The sequence below is a fragment of the Anopheles funestus genome, chromosome 3RL (assembly GCF_943734845.2).
Source record: "Anopheles funestus chromosome 3RL, idAnoFuneDA-416_04, whole genome shotgun sequence".
Classification (NCBI taxonomy): Eukaryota; Metazoa; Arthropoda; class Insecta; order Diptera; family Culicidae; genus Anopheles; species Anopheles funestus.
In genome coordinates, this window is record NC_064599.1 from 55508132 (window position 1) to 55530469 (window position 22338).

A 22338-nucleotide genomic window follows, 5' to 3' on the forward strand; every position below is an offset into this window, starting at 1 on the left:
GGTAGTTGATTTAAGAGCAACGCTCAAAAGAGTCGTGACATATTGTCAAAAATGCAAGAACGATAGAGCCAAACCACAACCGCCAATGATGGCACCTTTGCCTGCATGTAGAACGACACCATTCGTTAAACCGTTTACCCATACGGGTGCAGATTATTTTGGCCCGCTTACTGTTTACATTGGAAGGCGATCCGAAAAAAGATGGTGCGCTCTATTTACCTGCCTCTCTACTAGAGCAGTGCACTTGGAGTTGGCAAGCGATCTTAGCGCGAATTCTTTCCTTGTATGTCTGAGGGCAATGCAACACAGACGCGGAAAGATCGCTCATCTATATTGTGACAATGGCACGAATTTCGTAGGTGCGTGCCGCGAAATAACAAAGTTGCAAGAAAAATGCGCTACGGAGGGAATATATTTTCATTTCAACCCACCGGCGGCGCCACACTTTGGAGGATCGTGGGAGAGAATGGTACAAGAGGTAAAAAGCCTTCTCTCACTATGCAACGAACCCTATCAAGAAGCAGTACTTAGAAGCGCGCTAACTGAGATTGAATTCATGATCAATAATAGGCCTCTTACGCATATTCCTTTGGACCACGAAGACGATGAGCCTCTCACACCAAACCACTTTCTAATAGGCTGTTCTGGAGAAGCAGAACCAACTCAGTGTGAGATTTCGGAAGCTGAAGCTTTAAAGACACATTGGAAGAAATCCCAATGGGTTGCACAAAAATACTGGTCTAGGTGGATAAAAGAATTTCTACCTCGATTGGTAACGCGAGAGAAATGGTTAAAACCAGTGAAAGAATTGCGCATAGGCGACATAGTAGCATTTCCAGATGAGCAGACTCGCGGAAGGTGGCGTAAGGGGATAATTACGCAAGTGCAAGAAGGAAAGGATAAACAGGTTCGATCCGTAACGATAAGAGTAGGAAGTTTATTTATTAGAAGACCAGCGGTAAAGGTCGCACGGTTGGAGGTTCGCGCCGAAGAAGAAATAGGTAGGACATAATTCCGTCAGCTTATTATTGTTTGTAACACCTCTACGAGGAATTACGGGGGAGAGGATGTCGCTGACGGAAATTATGTCCTTTTTAGGAACCGCTGTCCGCGCTCAAAAAAGGTCCCTAGCTTAGGAGAATAGTAGCAGGAGAGCGGACTTAGCCGCTCTCAACGTAAAGATAAGCTAGGAGACTAAGCTTACCTCTCTCGCATCGCTTCACCGTGAAGCGATGAGTGAGAGGGAAGTTAAGCGTCTCTGTCTGTCTCGCTTGCTCCTGCAGGCGCAGACAGATAATGCAAGGACAATGCGGGGATCGGCGCGAAAAATCCTCCCCAAAATTATTAAATTTATTAGGCAAATAGGGAAATAATTGAGGAAATAGCTACAGGAAATTAGAGGAAATTACAGGAATTACAGGAAATTAGGAAATTGTTACAGGAATTAATAATATAAATAAGAAGTAGGGCGAAAGGATAAAGGGTGAATAAAGGGTTGAGAAACGCGAGGAAAACACGGTTATGCGTCGCCGTCAAGGAAATGTATCGATTATGTATCGCTAAGGCAGCATGTACGATAAAAGGGGGCTACGGGGAGGTAGCCCTAAATAAATAAGCTTTCTCACAACCGGAACAAAAAGCCTTTTTATTTCGGTTGGCCGCGGATAAATTAGTTTAGTTTCTACCTTCTCTCACCCTCGGTCGGAGTTTGATACTCCGGTCCGAGAGCTCAACACGGGTTTATCGCCCTGCTGTGCTGGGAACAGGGTGTTTCCGTATCAACCTTCCCTACTTTCATATTCGCTTGCCCGATTTCCAAAAGTGGGCTCTCCGCAGCTTATCATGTGTGTTTCCCTGTATCGCCGCTTCATCAAAGATTATTCCAAAATAACAAAGCCTTTAACTAAATGTTTAAAAAAGGATCAGATTATAAATCACAAAGACCCAGAATACATAGAATCATTTGAAAAATTAAAGAAAACAATAGCATCCGATCAGATACTTGCATACCCGGATTTTGAATTACCTTTCATACTCACTACTGACGCAAGTAATTTTGCCGTAGGTGCAGTACTCTCTCAAGTTCAAAATAAAGTCGAAAGGCCAATCGCGTTCGCCAGTCGAACACTGAATAAGGCAGAAAGTAATTACTCTACTATAGAAAAGGAGGCGCTAGCTATAATATGGGCAATTCGCAAATACAAACCTTATCTTTTTGGTAATCAATTCAAACTCTACACCGATCATAAACCGCTCACTTTTATTAAAACTTGTTTGAAAAATAATAGAATTCTGAATTGGAGGCTCGAATTAGAAAATTATCAATATTCTGTAGAGTATAAACAAGGGAAAGCAAACGTAGTAGCAGACGCTCTTAGCAGAAAAACTGAACTTCCTAATGAAATTAACCTGCAAACTGTAAATATGACCGAAACTATACACTCAGCAGATACGTCAGACGATTTTTTTATTAAGTCAAGCGAAAGACCATTAAATTATTACCGTAATCAAATAGTTTTTGAAATATTCAGTGAAAATCAGGAATCTATAGAAACACCGTTCCCAAATTTTAGAAGAATTATTGTAAAAAGAAGAAAATACGACGAAAGTATCATAACCAGCATTCTGCGGAAGTACCACAATGGAAAACAAACGGCAATATTAGCTCCGGAATGTCTCATACAAATAATTCAACAATCTTTCAAGAATCATTTTAGCTGCTGTGGTTATATGATTATGACGCACTCACAAGTCCAAGATGTTACGTCAGTTGAAGAACAAAACCGACTAATCGCAAAGGAACACGAAAGGGCTCACCGAGGCATAAACGAAGTCGAAAGCCAAATGAAGAGATCATTTTTCTTCCCGAAGATGCATGAGCGAATCAAATCTGCAGTCAACACGTGCACCGTATGCAATGTACACAAATACGAACGGAAGCCGTATAACATCAAGATATCACCGAGACCGACAACCGAAAAGCCTATGGAACGTGTACACATGGATATTTTCTCCATCAACTCGAAAAGTTTCCTTTCGATAGTAGACGCGTTTTCGAAATTTGCGCAAATGATACCCATCGAAACAAAAAACTTGATAGACGTTAAAAGTGCGCTAGCTAAGTATTTTGGTAGCTTTGGAACCCCGATGCAAATAGTAACGGATCACGAAACGACGTTCAGATCCATTCAGCTGAAAACATTCTTGAGCAACTTAGGCGTTTCACTAACATACGCATCATCCTCAGAGAGCAATGGACAAGTAGAAAAAACGCACGCGACGATAATCGAAATGTACAACACGAATAAGCACAAGTTTGTAGACTTGAATACCGCAGACATTATCGCCATATCGATTTCTTTGTACAACACAACAGTTCATTCAGCAACAGGCTACACACCAAACGAAATATTGTTCAATCAATTGAATAACACAAACCCGATTGTAATACAAGAACAAGCACAAAAACTATTCACCAATGTAAAAACGAAAATAGAACTATCAAGGCAAAAACAAATGAAAGGAAACACAAGCAGAGAAGAACCACCATTGATTCAAGAAGGTCAGGATGTTTATGTAAAACCAAACATCAGAAAAAAATTAGATGCCAGAGCAAAAATAACTACAGCACAAAATGTGAAAGACAGAACGTTTGAAAATTCCAAAAACGTGAAGAGACATAAAAATAAGATCAATAGAACTAGAGCCACTTAGGTATACGTCCGAGGACGTCCGTCTTACTCCCCCGGGAGGAATTATGTGGTATAGTCGTATGTGGCTGCACTATAGCGTTACTGTTATACTGCTGGTATAACTGTTACCGAACCAGCAGCGTTATAGTGGCAGCAGCAGTGTTGACAGGTGCGCGCCTTCAACGGAAGCGGCATCGTGGAGACTCGCTCTTCTTCCTCAATACGCCAACGAGATAGGACGTGCTTGATAATTTGCGAAAGATTAGTTAGGTTAAAGTTAGGTTAAAATTAGGCTAAAATTAGGTTAAAGTTAGATTAATTTAGGAATAATAAAAAATGTTATAAGATTATAACATAATTATATACAATAACATTTTTAGGAAGTTGTTTTATAGTTCGATAATTTATGCAATCGAGTCCTGAAGAAGATTTTGTCTTTGTTAATTTTATAATTTGAAGTATTTCCTTAGGTTTGATCAAATCGGCTGGTATAATTTCGGGAGTTGGGTTTAAACGGAAAAATCTGTGTACTGCTGCCTTTACTTTGATATTTAAAGGGCTCTTATCGTGAAAGGTGGTACTGTGGGCTTTTTGAAAATGCGTTTTTATTGCTTCACATTTTTCTATAGGAGTTAAAAGTGTTTTGTTGTTATCTTTTAATGCTGGGATGCTTTTGGGCTGTTTTTTAATTATTTTTACGAATTTCCAAAGTTTGCTATTATTGTTATGTTGTGGGTTAAATGATTCTAAATTCTTAGACCATGCCGAATTTCGTAGTAGGCATAGCTTGGCTTCGATTTCTTGTTTTAAGGATAGGTAGGTGTCTTTGTAATAGAGATTTAGTCTGTGTCTTTGCCATTTTTTCCTATATACATTTCTTAATTTTATCAAGGAGATAATTGATTGAGGAATGAAAATGTTGAAATCTCCCGGGGTGGAGAGCGGAACGGCTCGATTGTGTGATTGGTAAACGTGGTATGATAGTTTTTGGATCATATTATCTATTTGCGATGGCTGTTCGATTTGGCTAAGGTCGGTTTCATTAGGATTAATATGACTTTTTAATTCAGATTTAAAAAGAGGCCAGTTGGCATTTTTATAATCGAATAATTGTTTTTTCGAAATTTTGATTAATTGGACATCTTTAAATTCGAATACCACTGGCAGATGGTCTGAAGTTAGATCATGCATCGTTATTGGTTCCGAGAGATCTTGGTGGTTTGTTAAAACTAAGTCTAACGTGGAGGGATTGTTTTTAGGATTAGAAGGAATGTAGGTAGGGGAGTTGGGATGGTTGATGGAAAATTGTCCTATTTGCAGTTCGTCAAATAAGGTTTTTCCTGCTTGATTGTTAGAGGCACAGTTCCACAAATTGTGACGGGCATTGAAGTCCCCACAAATGAAAAACTTGTTCCTAAGGCTGGTTAATTGCTTAATATTGTGTTTGAATTTGTTCATATTGCCATTACCGCCGGGGTGATATGCTGCAACAAATGAAATTTGAGATCGACTAGTGTGTATATTAATGCCAATGGCTTCAATGATTTTCAGATTGAAAGATGGCAATAACGAATGTTTAAGGGTTTTTTTTAATTAGAATTAAAATCCCACCCTTATGGCCAGATGTTCTATCGAGACGGTAAGTGTAATAATTAGCAACATTGAAGGCTAAGTCAGGTTTAAGAAAAGTTTCCGTCACTGCGACTACGTCAATACCATGGTGGTTAAGAAATCTTGTGAAATCTATTTTTTTGTTGGTTATGCTATTTGCATTCCAGTAGGCGACTTTAATGTTTGTAAACTGCTCCATTTATCGATAGCAATATCTTTGAACGATTGTAAAGATTACTTTGATTTGGTCCTCTTTACTTTTACATCCACGCAGACTATGAAATGTGTCAGAGATGATTTGCACTAGTTCTTCTGAATTGAAAAGGTCAGTGCTGTTAGTTGCGTCGGCATATGAGAGAGGTGACTGACCATTTACTCGGGATGGATTAGTGTGCGTAGTAGGGAATGGGTTTTGACTACGGGAGGGAAGTGGAGGGAAATCACTGCTAGATAAATTTACCTGCCTTTGCGTAGTTGCGAACATTGTTCCGTTTTGAGTTTTGGGTTTTGTTTTTGTTAGCCGTTTAGGACAACCGCTATAATTGGCCGTATGGTTTCCATCGCAGTTTGCACATTTTAGTTTGTGCGTCGGGATCTTGTCTTCGCCAGCTTCTGCAGATAATGGACACGTGGAAGATTTGTGCCCCAAGGAACATTTAATGCATAACGGCGCTCTGTAGCAGTTTTCAGCACCATGTCCGAATCTTTGGCAATTTTTGCATTGCATAGGGCCAGGTTGCCCGGAGAAGTAACGCCAAGTGACCATTTGGTGGTTTAGAGCTTTGATTGTTTTTAATATACTCATGTCTACTGTGCTTTTGGTGAAGTGCAACAGGTACAATGCCTGCTGGTCAAAGCGCTGCTGCCTGATGGGTAGTTTTTTTATAGCTACCGGGTTGATTTTTTCCTGTTGTAAAAGTTCTTTAAGCTCTTCAGTTGGCATGTCGATTAGGCCGTTTAAGACGATTTTGGTCGTTTTGTCCTCGTGTAGTTGGTAAGAGTGAAACTCCGTGTTTGTCGATTTCAGCATTTGACAAACGGCCTTAAAATCAGCTGTGGTTGTGGTGCGGACTATAATACCTTTGTAGGTAGTCGCTGTCGTATAGCGCATGACACCAGATGCCATGACCTTCTTATGGATGTCCAGAACATTAGAACTGGCGACCGTTATTGGTGGTGGTACGTGCTCTGGCTTGACGTTGCCTTATGGTTTAGGAGTTGTGTGCGTGATCTCGATCTCGTTGTCCTCTAGCGATAGTAGAGGTGCGTATGGATTAGCTGCACACTGTTGTGCTGTGTTTGGCAGTATTCTGCGTTTCGGCCTGGTAGCAGTTCCCATGGGGATCGGCCGCTTTTTGTTTTTTTGGGAGCTATGACCCATCGTGGGTACGCTCGTTATAATTTGCAATCACTTTTTTTTTGTCTGTGTTTAGCACTTTCGTAGCCTCGATTAATGTCTGCACGCAGCGGAGGTTGGATAGCGACTACGACGGAAGTTCTTGTGAATCATTACATTCCTTTGTTAACCATCGGTTTCTAATCAGCACAAAATTGAGTTGCGAGATTTGCGTTTCGATTGTCCAATGGTGTTAAGACACATTTTTGTACGCAGCCCTACACACACGACTGTTTATATTGTGATATTACATTCATAAAAACGCTAAACTGAAAAAAGCTTTACAAGTTTAGGTTTAACACTTTATTACAACAATCCTTCACTGGGCCGGCGATTTCCCTTTTTATTTCCGCTTGTTACTCGGGCAGCGTTTCCCCTTAGTATGATCAAATTAATCTGCCCTTAGCTTTATCCTAAAGCGCTATTTATGTGTGCGGCTAGTCTAAACTGAATAGAAAAACCCTGTATCGCATACTTCATGTGTCCCGCGGGCCACCAATTTAACAAACGTGATTTATATGGCAAAACTATGAGAAATCTCACTTTATTATGATGATTTAAATATCCTACTGCTTAACGCTAAAGGCTTTTTTGGTGTATATTAATACGTTTCTATTTAAATGTTTTTTACAGTACTTAAGTGCGTAAACAAGTAAAGAAATACGTTATACGTACATAAGTTACCTAGACATAAGCTGCAAAATTTTGGCTCTTCTTTCCTATCCTGTATCATATCACTTTTGGGTTTAAACACTTTTTGTAATCAAGAATTCGAAAATAGGATATTACAAATTTGAAATTTTAAATTTCCTCTAGTCCAAAGTTGACTAATCGCCCTGTAGTGTGTTAAAGATTGTAGAAAGGTAGATGATAAAGATGAAGTTTAACTTAACTTAAGATCCTCCCTCCTATTCTGTAGCTGATGATGGCACACCACTTGGGGTTCTTGCGCACAAACGACACTCAAGACAGTGGCATTTAAAGAAGTATCTGTCATCCCTCGAGTTGCGACTGTAGAAGAGATCGAACGACATCGATTAGCACCGAATTACTCGTTCCAAAACTGACCCTCCGTACTTACCGATAGTTGATGCGCATCTGTTTCCCCCAGGGAATATTCCGATTCGCCCTGAACTCTATTGTGCCATCCGTAGACAACGAGTAGTCCACGTTGGGGGTGCAGGAATGATTGAACATACTGCCCGTCGTAACGAGAGCTAGTGCGTATGGCACCGATCTGTCATCGAAGCAATCCTTCGCAGGGTCGTCCACCGAACAATGGAGCACCAGTGCGTTGACACGTAGGATGTGCATATGGCGCACGGTCAGCTCGGCCAGCAGTTCCACGTTACTGGTCGGTATATTATTCGCGCGCACGAGAAGCTTAGCCAGCGCGACACCCCTTAAGCCGTCGGTGGTCAGTTTTTCTCTCGTCAAACGGCTTCGGTTGGTAGCCAATTGGTAGACCTTTCCATAGGCGTCCTCCGGATTTTTGTAGCGCCCGTTCGGGGTACAGTACTGATGTACCCATTTCTCGGACATACACACAGAACGTATGAAATTCTCCAGTACGCCCGGCATTTCATAAAACTTCTTGTACGCACAGATCGTGGAACGCAACGCGAGAACCTCGATGGGCGTATACTGAGACAGCAGCATAAAGATAATGGGACACTCGAACGAATGGTACTCCTGTTTGGCACGGTCCCGGCACGATTTCGAGCAGTACAACATTATCGAGCAGCCTCGGCACGGAATCAGAACAAGCGGAGCGTAGATCAGGCAGTGATGACACCTCATCCAACGGTCTCCAGACAGCAGTAGTCTCACGAATGGTAACTCGCGCAGAACCAAGTTTCCCTTCATCACATTCCATTTGCCGTGCAGATATCGGCCATACCTCGGCGAATTATTGCACACGACATAATTAATGCAGTTGCTGCGGTCGTTATATGGAGACGGATACCGATTACCTAATCGTCGACTGTGCGCCCTATCGTACAATTCGTCGAACTCACGCTTTGCAGATTCGTTGGGAAAATTTAGGATCGCATCAATTTCCTCAGCATCCCATATATTATACATGCAATAGAAATCTTCCTTAGATTCGTACGCCATTAAAGCCCTGCCCAGATATGCCACCTTGAGCACGTAGGAATTGGGCTCACAGTAAGCAATGAGCTGATTCAGTTGCTCCATTAAGCGGTTTTTGGAATTGTTGCTATGTAAATTCAGAGGATGTTTTAACCAATTACACACACGTTGCCCATCGTAGTTTTCGTACATCCACCATGCGTAATCATTACTTTTGATGCTGATCCAGAACAACACGTGCCGCTCCATCGGTTCGATCAATCTCATTCCACGCTCAATTATAAATGCCACCAGATTCTTATCGGTACGGCATCTTCTCGATTCAACAATTGTTGGAGGATTTTCAGCTTCCATTTCAGTTTCCAGGTATTATACCACAAACACACGGGCTTGAAGACAAAATGTTGTACAGCAAACGAGTAGTTTATACACAAACGATCGCACTTGCACTGTAACTTGCTAGAACTTGCACGCGTCGATCTTCACAGAGTTAAAAAATCTGCGGAAATTAAAATATGGCACGCGGCACGAAGAAACACATCTCAAACGGTAGGAAGGTGAATCCGAACTAAAATAATTGGCCCGTCTTGGAAGCCTTTCGTCTTCGGTACGAGCTTCAGCCCGATGTAACTGTACCGTGGGGTGTGCTGCAACACATGGTTTTGCATGGCTCAGCCGTAGGAGATGGGATCTCTCTTATTCGCGAGAGAGGCAAGTGGAGCATTTTGAACAACTTGGAGAAAATTCAAAATGTTGAGCGCGCGTTGGACTGATGATGATGATGATGAATCACACGCCTAACTCAACATTGGTTTGAGAGCGAGAGAGAACGATTAAATTTGAGGTATTTTTAAAATACAATTAATTTATTAGAAAAGTGGTGAAATCAAAATGTATATTCAAGACAAATTAAAAAGCCTCACATCGTCAGAATTTAACCAAGCATTCACGAATTTTACGACTTCGTGTTCAGTATCAATAATTCGCTACCACAGTTTTAGTGTTGCCAGTAATTCAGGTATCACTAAATCTCGACTGTTCCCAGGAGTCTCGAAAGCTGAGATCAGAATACTGCACTCCATAGCAGGAGAACCTTTATGTATTAGTCAACGACTACTCACAAATAACAACGGAGGGGTATCATAGTGATCATCCAGATCGTTCAAGTGTGATGCATGCACGTGTTTCTCCAATCTATATTGTCTCTTTCTTTATATATATATTTTTTTGTAATAAGCAAGTGAAAATTTGAAAGCTTCAATTTACATACGCTTAGATGTAAGACATGCACTTCTTTATTCACATCCTTGGCTTAATTTATGTAGCACAATGACGTCGAAATTATGTATGGGAAGGTTAATATTGAATACCCTTGAGGGGTTTTTTAGCATTTCTTCTAGCAGCAGGGAGTTTCTAGCAGTATCGATGTATTAACAATCCAGTCTAATAAATACTCTGATGTGCTTGGCTGTTTTTTAAAAGGAAAGGAATCAACCATGTTTGAAAAACAATCCTCTGTTCCTCTGCAATCCATTTACTAATTTCCAGTATCACATTGTTGAATAAAAGCAAACATTTACTGGAGGAATGATTCGACGCTTAATCGTGATGTGCCGTTCTGTGTGTGACCGTTTGCTCTCTCATTGCATAGGTTAAGTTGTTATTGTGAATCTCCCTTGCGAGGACATATTTGCTATTTCATAATTCTTAGCAACAAGCTTAAATAACGAAGATTTGTAATCCAGGTCTCTCTTCTTGGCTTTAACGACCTTACAGGTCACGCCGGCCATTTCTGGCTAACTAGACTTATTTTGCCGCGTAGCCGGATAGTCAGTCCTTGTTACGTGGGGACGGTCCGGATGGGATTTGAACCCGGTCCTGCCGTGTGGACTGGCGCCGTTTATCATGCAACAACGGAACGCCCCTTCCAGGTATAATATCTAAATCACAAATTGTTGTCTCGTTGATATTAATCCAACGATATCCATTTTAAGGTCATCTGTTTTATAGAATAACAATAACTGTTATTCGTTTATAAAATCTAATAATATATCATCCCACCTATTTGTAGTCGGTAATTGAAAGCAAATTTTTAACTAGTGCGCTGTGATTAGTTTTCCATGTTTTGTCTGATGTAGACACTGATTCATCATTAATCTGAGGCGAATGGAAATGAAATATAATTTGCATATGAAATGAAATAATGTTAAATGTAAGCGATCTGCCGTGATCTGCCGCGATCGCTTGGGAGACTACGACTTTAGACAATGAGGAAGGAATGCTTGACCGTGTCGAACTGCGACTAAACGCGAGCATCTTCTTCAGGGCGAAATTTGCTCATAAAACTGCCCTAGCCCGCCCAAGCCCGCAGTCTCCCGAGTCATGACGGAAAGCATTGATCCGCATTCGTCACAACCGATACGCAAAGGCAATACATGATATTTAGCGCAAATCCAGCGGCAGACATCGACGATTTACAACACCTCGGGTCCGAGACACTCATTGCACACCAGTCTGACACTGGCGATCGGTGCAGTTTTACGACTCTTTCGTCTCTCCGTTTTCATCCGTTCATTCCGTGCGCATGAAGACGTGTGCACATATGATACAGGGAACCGTCACAGTTGTACCACAATTTCCATCTCTATCAATGCTAAACATCCATACTTTTGGTCGCTTCATGTGACGTGAAGAACCAGAAGAGAATTAAGCTAAGTAAGAATAGAAAGTTCAAACTCCTCGAACTTTTCAAATGATAAATGGAGATCAGTGAAGGAAGATGATGATGAAGGCATTAATGTTTCACAAAATCGTTAGTGTAGATAATAATTGAACCAAACATTTTTTAGCAATAAAAAATGGAACATCTTATGGTGTGCATAAGGGACTTCTTAACAAATTTGCTCCCGCATACATTATCATTAATTTAAGTATGCACTAATTTTCTCTTTTGTCTTTGTCTGTTCCCACTACTTCCTCCCTTCTCCATTCGCCACTAATTCTACTCTCTTTTATTACTTTTCTCGTCCTCATGGTATCCGTTCTCACTATTGTCTGAGTACTTTTCCTTTCATTTTTATCTCTTTCTACTTCTCCTCCTGATTTTCGCAAGCTGCAAAAAGCTGTTTTTAGTTTCATTGATGTTTTTCATTTTCCTGGCTTCCTGATAAAATAGCTAAATAAACTGTCGGGTATTTACTCATTTCGATAATTACAAACTATTAGATATTATTCCGAAACGGGAAATCATCCACTGATTAAATCTCCACCTTGAAGCGGCTGCTCAACTCTTTCTATTGCTTTATAAACTTCATGGCCAAACATGATAGTACAGCTAGAACAAAACCTTTACCCTCGTTATAAACACTTTTAGAATCCCGACGAAGCTTACCAGACATATAGACTGGATTATGTAGGTACAACCTAAGTTGGCCATGCGATCCTAAATATCGTTCTTGTTTATTTAAACGTCGTTCTGTTTTAACTAGAACTAGAAATAGAACATTGGTTCCCTAACGTTTGTCTAGCCTGGAAGGAAACATATTTTATTTGATTTTCTCACGCGTACGTTATGAATTTTGTCGCGTTTGTAACACGTATGCAATCGACGGCTCCGATTACGAGAACGATTACGAGGCGTACAGTAAGGGACTGGAACTAAAGATAGGCATGTGTTTTGTTAAGATTATTATTGGGACACTAACACTACAAATCGCACCAATAAGTAGTGTTGTAAAGGAACGCACCACTGTTGGATATATTGGACAAAATCCTTACTACAATTTCTGTTTATAAATGACCAGAGTATTGAATTAGTGCGGAACAAGTATAGCTTGCTGAAGCAGGAAGCATCGTATGATCACCAAAAGGAACACTACACAAAAAAGGTGCGCCTGTGGCAGCACGGGAGATATCGGTGACGCCAACAAACAAATCGGCTGAAGCACCAAGCACGGTGGCTGCATCGAGAGCACCGGCTTCTGCGATAACAGCACCGAAGGCACCGGCACTAGCATCGACGTCATCATCATCAGCAGTGTCATCAATGATTTTAAGCACCAGAATATGAATAAGAAACGCGTACGCAGTCGAGTTGATGAGAGAATAAGATGGGGATGTGTTATAGCTGTGTAGCTCGCAAGCGCAACGATTTTCAACGAGTACAATTTTTCTATATCGCTCGTAGTTCTCGCATCGATCGCTATTACGTATCATCTTCATTGAAGGACACATATACAAACGACACATACGAACGACTGATACTACTCATTGCTGATCATAACAGGCCAGCTATTCGAATCTGCCTACTAACTGATCTTTCCACGAGATCTCGCAGCACCGGTTGCTGGCAGCTGAGGCCACATATATTATCTAAAGAAAATATAGAGGACTAAATTAGAGGAAGATGGGTCCGGAGAGGCTTAAATGCTGCTGTATGCTGCCTACAATATCCTGTCCCGAATACTCTTCTGCAGGCTTGCGCCACTTGCCACAGATTTCGTCGGAAGCTACCAAACTGGATTTGTTGGACGCAAATCGACCACCGATCAAATTTTTACTCTACGGCAGATCCTCCGTGGTGTGTCGAGTTGCAAAAAGAGCAAATACGTGAGTTGAAACGAAAATGTGCGAGTGAGTTGAAACAAAAATGAGTTGAAACAGAATGCATGTGTACAATACCCAAACTGGCCAAGTGAATATACTTCTCGCTCTGCCTAACTATAAAACCTGCATAAGCGAATAAGCGGGCTAGTGCGAAGGACATGAAACATGATACATTTAGGATATTCATCCACTATCATTCACTACGCAAACAAAGCGGCCACAGGGGGCTGAAGGGGCCCCGAAATTTTTGGCGCTTGCTCCCAACGGTCATGATGGATCTATGCAAAATAAACCTCATTGATTTAAGTTTATCGACAGTGCGACTCTCTTTAGTTTTGGAGTGCAAGTACCATTCCGCTTAGGGCCTCCGAGAAGCTTCATCCGCCACTCCTCTTAAGGCTATAGCCTTACCATTTTTTTGAGCATTTTGGAAAAAAATATAAATTTGATATATTTTAATGCAAAATTGTTGCTATAAGTTTCTTTTTACTCAAATAATGCTTTAAATTAAAAAAAAAATAAAAAATAATAAAAAAATGTAAAAAGATCTATAAATTTGCCAATCTCCTAAGGCTCATTTTTGTACCAAGTTTTGCCCATAATTCGGTCGGTATCCAACAGATCGCCAATCGTTAACCTGTGACCGATAGATGGCACTAATGGCTACATTTTCTTCTTGGACAGCCATGCCCTCAGATGTCTTCGCCAGAAGTTATTCGAGGAACCATGTCCGATACCCTGTTTGAGAAAATGTAAAATTTTCCCCATTTATGCACCAACTTTTGCCCATAACTCGGTCGGTATCCAACAGATCGCCAATCGTTAGCCTGTGGTCGATAGATGGCACCAATGGCTACATTTTCTTCTTGGACGGCCATGCCCTCAGATGTCTGTATGTCTGTATAGATGTCTCAGATGTTTCTATAAATATGCCAATCTCCTAAGGCTATAGCCTTAGGCTTTTTTTAAGTAATTTCGCAAAATTTATAAATTGATGTATTGTAATGCAAATTTGTTGCAATAAATTTCTCTCACTAATAATGCTTTAAATTAAAAAAAGAATAAAAAACAATAAAAACATTTTTAAAAAATCTGTAAATTTGAAAATCTCTTAAGGCCTTAGCTTGTTTTTGAGAAATTTAGAAAAAATTATAAATTGATGTATTTTAATGCGAATTTGTTGATATAAGTTTCGTTTTACTCGAATAATGCTTTAAAAAAAATAAAAATTAACAAAAAAGTGGGCTCTCTGTAGATCATGCATTCATTCCGATGATATCCTGACTCATGTCGAATCATTTCGCTCTGGATGCACATCTAAAGAGTATTAATCTGGCTAAGACAAAAGTCTGTGGCTGCGGCATCGGATTCCACGATGTAAAAGTACAGGGAGGAAATGCCTTGTGATAATTGTACATTTGAGCATTTTGAGGTTGAAAATACTGCAAAATGCCGTAATAATTAATCATAAATAAATAAATAAAAACTTACTCGAATGTGAACTGAACTAGCTTTTCTATGCCGTCTTCTATGTTTGTGCATGAACGAATGTAGTTACTACTCAACAACATTAAATATTCATTTCGCTTCAATATAACATACCTCCACTTATACTTGGTTTGAAGCATACTATCTCTTTCTGGATCTTCTTCAACAATTCAGCAATCATTTGAGCTCTTTCTTGAAGTTACTATTATCTTCCCGTGTTGTTTGTTTGTATGATAGACTAGTCAATCGAATCTGCATGGTCAAACTAGGTGTTGTTTCAATTAATCTTTCTTCAACCTTTCACAAAAAATATCCTAGGATAAACAAGGTACGAGAAAACTTATCATTTTACAACTCAGTTCATCACATAGCGACAACTTGGAAATTCCGCGTCCAGTGTTATCTTGAAGCTTCGAAAGTGTGGGATGCTGTGGTTAAGGATGTTCCGGTGCCGGTGAATTGTCCAAGTTTAAGAAAATGGATGCCAAGGCCAAATCCTTACTGGTGAGTCTGATCTCAGATGAATATCGTGTTTGCATTAGAGAGGCCACCCGGTTGCATTAGAGAGGCCAAGAAGTGTGGAAAACTCTTGAAGATACTTTTGCGAAAAAATTAGCTGGAAAGCAAATGATGATTAGAAAACAAATCGCTCGTCTTCATCTGAAGGAAGGGACATCGTTGCGCTCGCACCTTCTACAGTTTGAGGACCTGATTCGGCAGCTCCGAGTGGCCGGTTCAAAACTGGAAGCAAGATGTTTGTTCGGCTTTAAGTTTGACTTTTCCAGAGTCTTATGATCCACTCATGACTGCTACAAATTCTCCGGGAAATGTCATGGCTGTGGTAAGTACGGTCATATGAAGAAGGACTGTTGGTAGAAGACGAACTCCAACGTTGCTAACGCGTCCAAATCGGTTGCATTCATGGTAAATGTTGCTAGAAGAAAAAAACCATCTGGTGAAAAGCTCGAATTCCTACTGGATTCAGGCGCCAGTGCTCACATGGTTAATTCGAAGCAACATTTTATATCTGTGAAAGTCCTGAAGCAACCGGTATATATAAACGTAGCGAAAAATGGAGAATCTCGAGTGGCCAAAGAAGCAGGTGTCATCAATGGATTCAGTAATTGAGGCATATCGATGATTGCAAAAGATGTCCTGTTTTTTCCAACGCTAAGAGAAAATCTCTTGTCTGTAAAGACTGTAAAGAAGCTTACCAAGGCTGGTGTGGAAGTTTGCTTCAAAAGTAAGGAAGCAACTTTGAAGTTGAATGGTGCAACTATTGCGACATCGAATCAACGAGGAAATTTTTATGCTTTAGAGATGAAAATCCATAGTTCCAGTAGTTCTGTTGTCAGTGTTTGTAGCCATACCGCACTGATATGGGTATGGATCCGAAGCCTCTAGAAGGATAATATAGGCACTCCATACCCTACTTCGACTCAATACGTCCCCGTCGTACAGAATGGTAACATATCTCTCCAAATATCTGAGCTTAGGTATACGGGGAAACCCAACCCCTTGGGAAGATGGGGTATATGGCTAAATTGAGCGGAGGGGGACAGCCAGCGTCTGTTCTCCATGTTAGGGGCGGCTGGATGTCCCTTCTGTCCTGGCACCCTACGGGACTTTAAACAGCTAGGTTGCGTAGGCCCTCCGACGAGACAGGGGGTTGGGGGAGAGGCCTTGCAAGCCACCCCCAATATAATTGCAACGGAAAGTAATCAAGAAACTTCGAATCGGATCAACAGATACAGACCCACGCACCGAAACAAGGACAACGATTGGAAACTCGGGACATGGAACTGCAGATCCCTCACAGCACCCGGAAGTACCCGCATTCTTTCGGACGAGGTGAGGGCCCGCGGCTTCGGTATAGTAGCACTTCAGGAGGTGCGCTGGAAAGGAGTTATGGAGCGCCCCTACCGCAGTGATTGCATGATCTACCAGAGCGGTGGTGAAAAGCATGAACTCGGTACAGCGTTCCTGGTCATAGGTGCGATGCGAAAGAGGGTAATCGGTTGGTGGCCGATCAACGAACGGATGTGCAGGTTGAGGGTTCGTGGAAGGTTCTTCAACCTGAGCATTATTAACGTGCATAGTCCGCACCTTGGAAGCACCGATGACGATAAGGAGCTATTTTATACGCAGCTGGAGAGGGAGTACGACCGCTGCCCACAACACGACGTCAAGATCGTCATCGGAGACTTTAACGCTCAGGTCGGACGGGAGGAGGCATACAAACCCATGATAGGTAGTTTCAGCGCCCACCAGCTGACAAACGACAATGGGCTCCGCCTAATAAACTTCGCCTCCTCCAAGCACATGACCATTCGCAGCACCTTCTTCCAGCACGCACCACGCTTTAGCTACACCTGGAGATCACCACAGCAGACATATTCCCAGATTGACCACGTTCTCATCGATGGAAGGCACTTCTCGGATATTATCGACGTACGTACGTACAGGGGAGCAAACGTCGACTCAGACCATTTCCTGGTTATGGTTAAGTTACGCCAGAAACTGTGCGCAGCCAATAAGCTGCGCTATCAGCCCACCCCAAGGCTCGACATAGATCGGTTGCGGCAAGCTGATGTAGCGAGGGACTTCGTGACCACGCTAGGGGAAGCGTTGCCGGAGGACACCACCTTCGAGGCGATGTCCCTCAATGACCATTGGCGTATGATGGAACAAGCCATCAGCAGCACGGCCGATCGAACTATTGGCCGCGTAACACGTAACCGGAGGAAGGAATGGTTTGATGATGAGTGCAGGCAAGCACTATCCGAGAAGAACGCAGCGCGTACTCGCATGCTCCAGCGCGAGACCAGGCAGAACGTGGAAGACTACAGACGACTGAGAAGGCAGCAGACCCGACTCTTCCAGGACAAGAAGCGCAGCTTCGAAGAGTCGGATGAGCAACTTATGCAGCAGCTATCCCAGTCGGGGGAAACTCGTAAGTTCTACAGGATGCTGAATGCGGCACGAGGCGGTTTTACTCCCATAACCGCTATGTGCCGCAACGAGGAGGGAGATATCCTGTCGGACGAGCGAGAGGTGATCGACAGGTGGAAGTGCTACTTCGACAGGCACCTGAACGGAGCAGATGCAGGGGAGACCTCTGCAGGAAGCAGAGGAGAGCAGTATTGCGACAGCCAGCAGGATGACGAAGTGCCCCCGCCATCCTTGGACGAAGTCATCAGTGCCATCAAACAGCTGAAACGTAACAAGTCAGCTGGCAGCGATGGGCTGGTGGCAGAATTGTTCAAGATGGGCCCGGAGAGGCTTGCCGCGCATATGCATCGGCTGATCGTAAGGATTTGGGACCAGGAAGAACTACCGGACGAGTGGAAGCTGGGTGTCATACACCCAGTGTACAAAAAGGGCGACAGACTGGACTGTGCTAACTTCCGAGCCATCACAGTCCTGAATGCTGCCTACAAGATCCTGTCCCGAATACTCTTCTGCAGACTTGCGCCCCTTGCCACAGATTTCGTCGGAAGCTACCAAGCTGGATTTGTTGGAGGCAAATCGACCACCGACCAGATCTTTACTCTACGGCAGATCCTCCAGAAGTGCCGAGAGCATCAGATCCCCACGCACCACCTGTTCATTGACTTTAAGGCGGCCTACGATACCATAGATCGGACCGAACTATGGAACACCATGCAGCAGTACGGATTCCCTGGGAAGCTGGTACGGCTGTTGAAGGCCACGATGGATGGGGTGCAGTGCAAGGTGAGAGTATCGAACATGCTGTCGGAATCGTTCGAATCTCACCGGGGTCTAAGGCAAGGGGACGGACTCTCCTGTTTGCTGTTTAACATCGCTCTGGAAGGTGTCATGCGAAGCGCGGGCTTCGACATCCGGGGCACGATTTTCACCCGTTCTCTCCAATTCCTCGGCTTCGCGGATGACATCGACATCATCGGACGGACATCTGCGGCGGTGTGCGACGCGTACACCCGACTGAAACGCGAGGCCGACAGAATTGGATTGAGGATCAATGCGACGAAGACAAAGTACCTGCTTGCCGGAGGCTCTGACCGTGATAGAGCCCGACTCGGGAGCAGAGTATCAGTTGACGGCGACGATCTCGAGGTGGTAGAGGAGTTCTGCTACCTTGGTACGATCGTAACTTCGGACAACAACATGAGCAGCGAAATCCGAAGGCGCATTGTTCAGGGAAATCGTGCCTACTACGGGCTCCACAAACTCCTGCGATCCAGAAGGCTCCAGCATCACACGAAATGCACGATATATCGCACACTGATACGTCCGGTAGTCCTCTACGGGTACGAGTCCTGGACTCTGCTAACGGAGGATGCCAATGCACTCGCTATTTTCGAACGGCGGGTGCTAAGGACTATCTTTGGCGGTGTGTGCGAGCAGGGCGTGTGGAGAAGGAGAATGAACCACGAGCTAGCTGAGCTGTTTGGCGGTGCAGATATCCTGACGGTGGTCAAAGCCGGAAGGATACGATGGCTGGGGCACGTGATGAGGATGCCGGACTCATGCCCCACCAGGAAGGTGCTTGTCAGTGACCCGTTCGGCACGAGGCGGAGAGGAGCACAGCGAGCTCGTTGGCTGGATCAGGTGGAGTCAAACCTGTCGGAGATCGGATGCAGCCGTGGATGGAGGACTGCAGCACTGGACCGAGTTTCCTGGAAACGGATTGGCGACCAGGCCATGTCTACGCGACGTGCTCGACCATGAGCAGGCCAGAAAAGAAGAAGAGAAGATGAAAATCCATCCTCTGTGAACGAATTCACGAAAATATACGGTGTGCTGTCGCCAAAAGAACAGCAGTGTGTTGTCAAGCGAAAGTGACAAAGTGAAGTGAAATGAAGTGCGCAGAATTTGGACAAGTGGACAAGTGCTAAAGTCGATGTGTCTACCACGCTATCCGGCCGAGCAACTCGATCAAGACAACCAAGGGGTTCCCGATCCCGAGCTACTGTGGGACGACGACGACTGGGTCCACGAAATCCAAGAAGTTCACGAGCAGCAGCAGCAGTGGGACGAAGACGCCTGGGATCGCTTTTGGTAAGAAGCCTCAAATCGCCGGGAAGAAAATCCCGAAAACGACGTTCCGGAACCAGTGGTCCAAGAGGACTTTCCTGATTGGAACTTGGTTTTAGAAGCGAATTATCACGAACCAGGCCTTGAAGTGGAGTCCGAAGACGAATACTACTACAGGCGAAAATTCGTGCCGACCGTGCCGAAACAACTGTCGATACCATCATTAATACGTTGAACGAAGGTAGACAGATTTCGACCGATATTCTCAACGAGTTTGAGGATATCGTAAACCAATTTTGCAGATACGAGATTCTGCCTAGGGACGCGTACCCGAGGTTAGCGGATCTGCAGTACGAGGTTATACGGCTTTCTTACGATTCGTAAATAAAAAGTGCATAAAACAATCACGGAATTACTATTGAAAGGCTTACGAAAGAAATTCACAATCCGCAAACACCTAGAACGAAACATTACAGTAAGGTGAACGATTGAAAGAAATTGAACTTTTCCCAAAACAAAAGTGAGTAATCCAGGATAACAATCGAGTTCAGCATCATTGTTCGCGGTTCATCGTAGGAAAATCATCCAATCGAAGTAAAATCATCCTTATCATAAACAAGGCTGGAAATCTTTGATTCGTCCAAGATGCCTTATCCATTTACAGTAAATGAGAAGGGCAGTTGCCGACTCTGCACAGCGGAAGATACCACTGAAGAGAGTATGATTGCGTGCACGGAGTGTGACCGATGGTTTCACTTGAGTATTGCATGCGAAGGTGAAGCGCACAATACAGCACACTCTGTATACAGACGCTGTAATAAGATCCGATACCTGGCGCATTTATGCACATGTTCTCGACGGAACCTTCGAGCAGTTGGAGTTTCGTCAACTCCAAAAGAAAATCCTCCGCCTATGCTAATTGTGTCAGCTACATAGAAAAAGCTATTTTATTAAACGTACAGTTAAATGCCATGATTTGCAGTCTATTGAAACGTGATCGTTAATCAGGACCAATAACCGAATTAAACGCTCGTTCGCTCCGGCTCCTGATGGCATTCCGTCATCTACTCTGCTGTGAATTTTCCATGAATCTATGAGGTTGGGATGGAAAACCCAGCCCAACCTGTTGGAAAATCTCGTAGTTATTTACGGTACATAAAAATTGTGATAAATCAAACGCATCTAATTATCATGGCATTGCATCGCTTTGCATCATCGTAAAAGTCTTCGAGCTGCTTCTGTATGAGCCACTCCTTGTTTGCCCCACGCAACTACCTTTTCTTGTACCTCTCGTCCCGCTGCGTCTTCAATATGCTCTGAATGCGTTCCAGTCGTGGTGCTGTACGAAAGGTTTGCAGTTATGCATTGAGAAGTGTGTTGTCTTTTCGTTCACAAGGAAGCGCAACTCACAATTTAGCAAGTATATCTTAAACAGCACTGCCCTTCGTCGTAGTGCTCCTAGATCCTAGGATATCTACTTCAGCTAGAACACATCCAACTAGAGCACATCTTCGCTAGGGGCAATCAGATAGTTTCATACTGAAAAGGATTGCTCGTGATTTAACCGACCTGGTCGCCGTAAAGATGCTATAATGGTCCTTTTGTAAGGTGGCCGCTAGGGGCGTCTCCGATTTTGGGGGCCTCATCGGTCCCATCAAAGAACGCTCCCTAATTCCAAAGGGTCTCATCCTTGTTGCTCTGGGGGCCTCCAATTGAATGTCCACCTCCGGTCAACAGTTGGAAAATAAGCCACTAATTGCTAGAATTTTTTTTGCGACTGAAATCCCTTCTCATTTCAGTGGGCCTTAAAATAGGTACCTCCAAACTAATGTTCTTGTTTTGACAACACAAATCCTACATAATTTTATAACAAACTTTCAAAGCAGTTGCATTTCATTGGCAGATGTTTGTATTTTCACGTACTGGAGTCATCTTTAATCAGCTTGAATGTGCAACACAAGACATAGGCCCAAATTATTACACTGACTAAGTGGATTGCCTAATGCCGAACTTGTAAATCACGTGGAACGAATTATCGTGAAATATAAAGAGAAAAAAATAGATAACAAAATGTCACTAACCTGTTTTCGCTACTTCGCTACTTTATAAAAGCATCTGTTATTATCCGATATTGAAAATATTCATCATCTGAAATGCATCATCCAGCGGCATTATACAGGTACCAGTCTATACGATTTCCTTCATCTAGAGTACTTCAGCAACGAGTAAGATTTGTGATATATCACACATTGATATGATAGTGCCCTGCAAAATGAATGCAAAACTTAAATTATTAGATATAATAACGAATTAAATTCTTCAAACTAAGGGGGCTTCCCGGTGTTGTATGTGATAAAGGTCGGCGGTTCCACACTACACGGGTATCAAATCCCATCCAGATCGCCCCCCTAAGCAAGAACTGATTACGTGATT

The 22338-nt window shown here is 42.9% G+C and overlaps 1 protein-coding gene across 1 annotated transcript; it reads right to left on the minus strand.

Annotated features, from left to right (window-relative positions):
- Positions 1 to 6887: 6887 nt before the first annotated feature.
- Positions 6888 to 10912, minus strand: LOC125770202 (SET and MYND domain-containing protein 4-like). The gene has a single exon (XM_049439576.1). The coding sequence runs from the start codon at positions 9145 to 9147 to the stop codon at positions 7777 to 7779; it is 1371 nt and encodes a 456-aa protein (XP_049295533.1). The 5' UTR covers positions 9148 to 10912; the 3' UTR covers positions 6888 to 7776.
- Positions 10913 to 22338: the final 11426 nt, after the last annotated feature.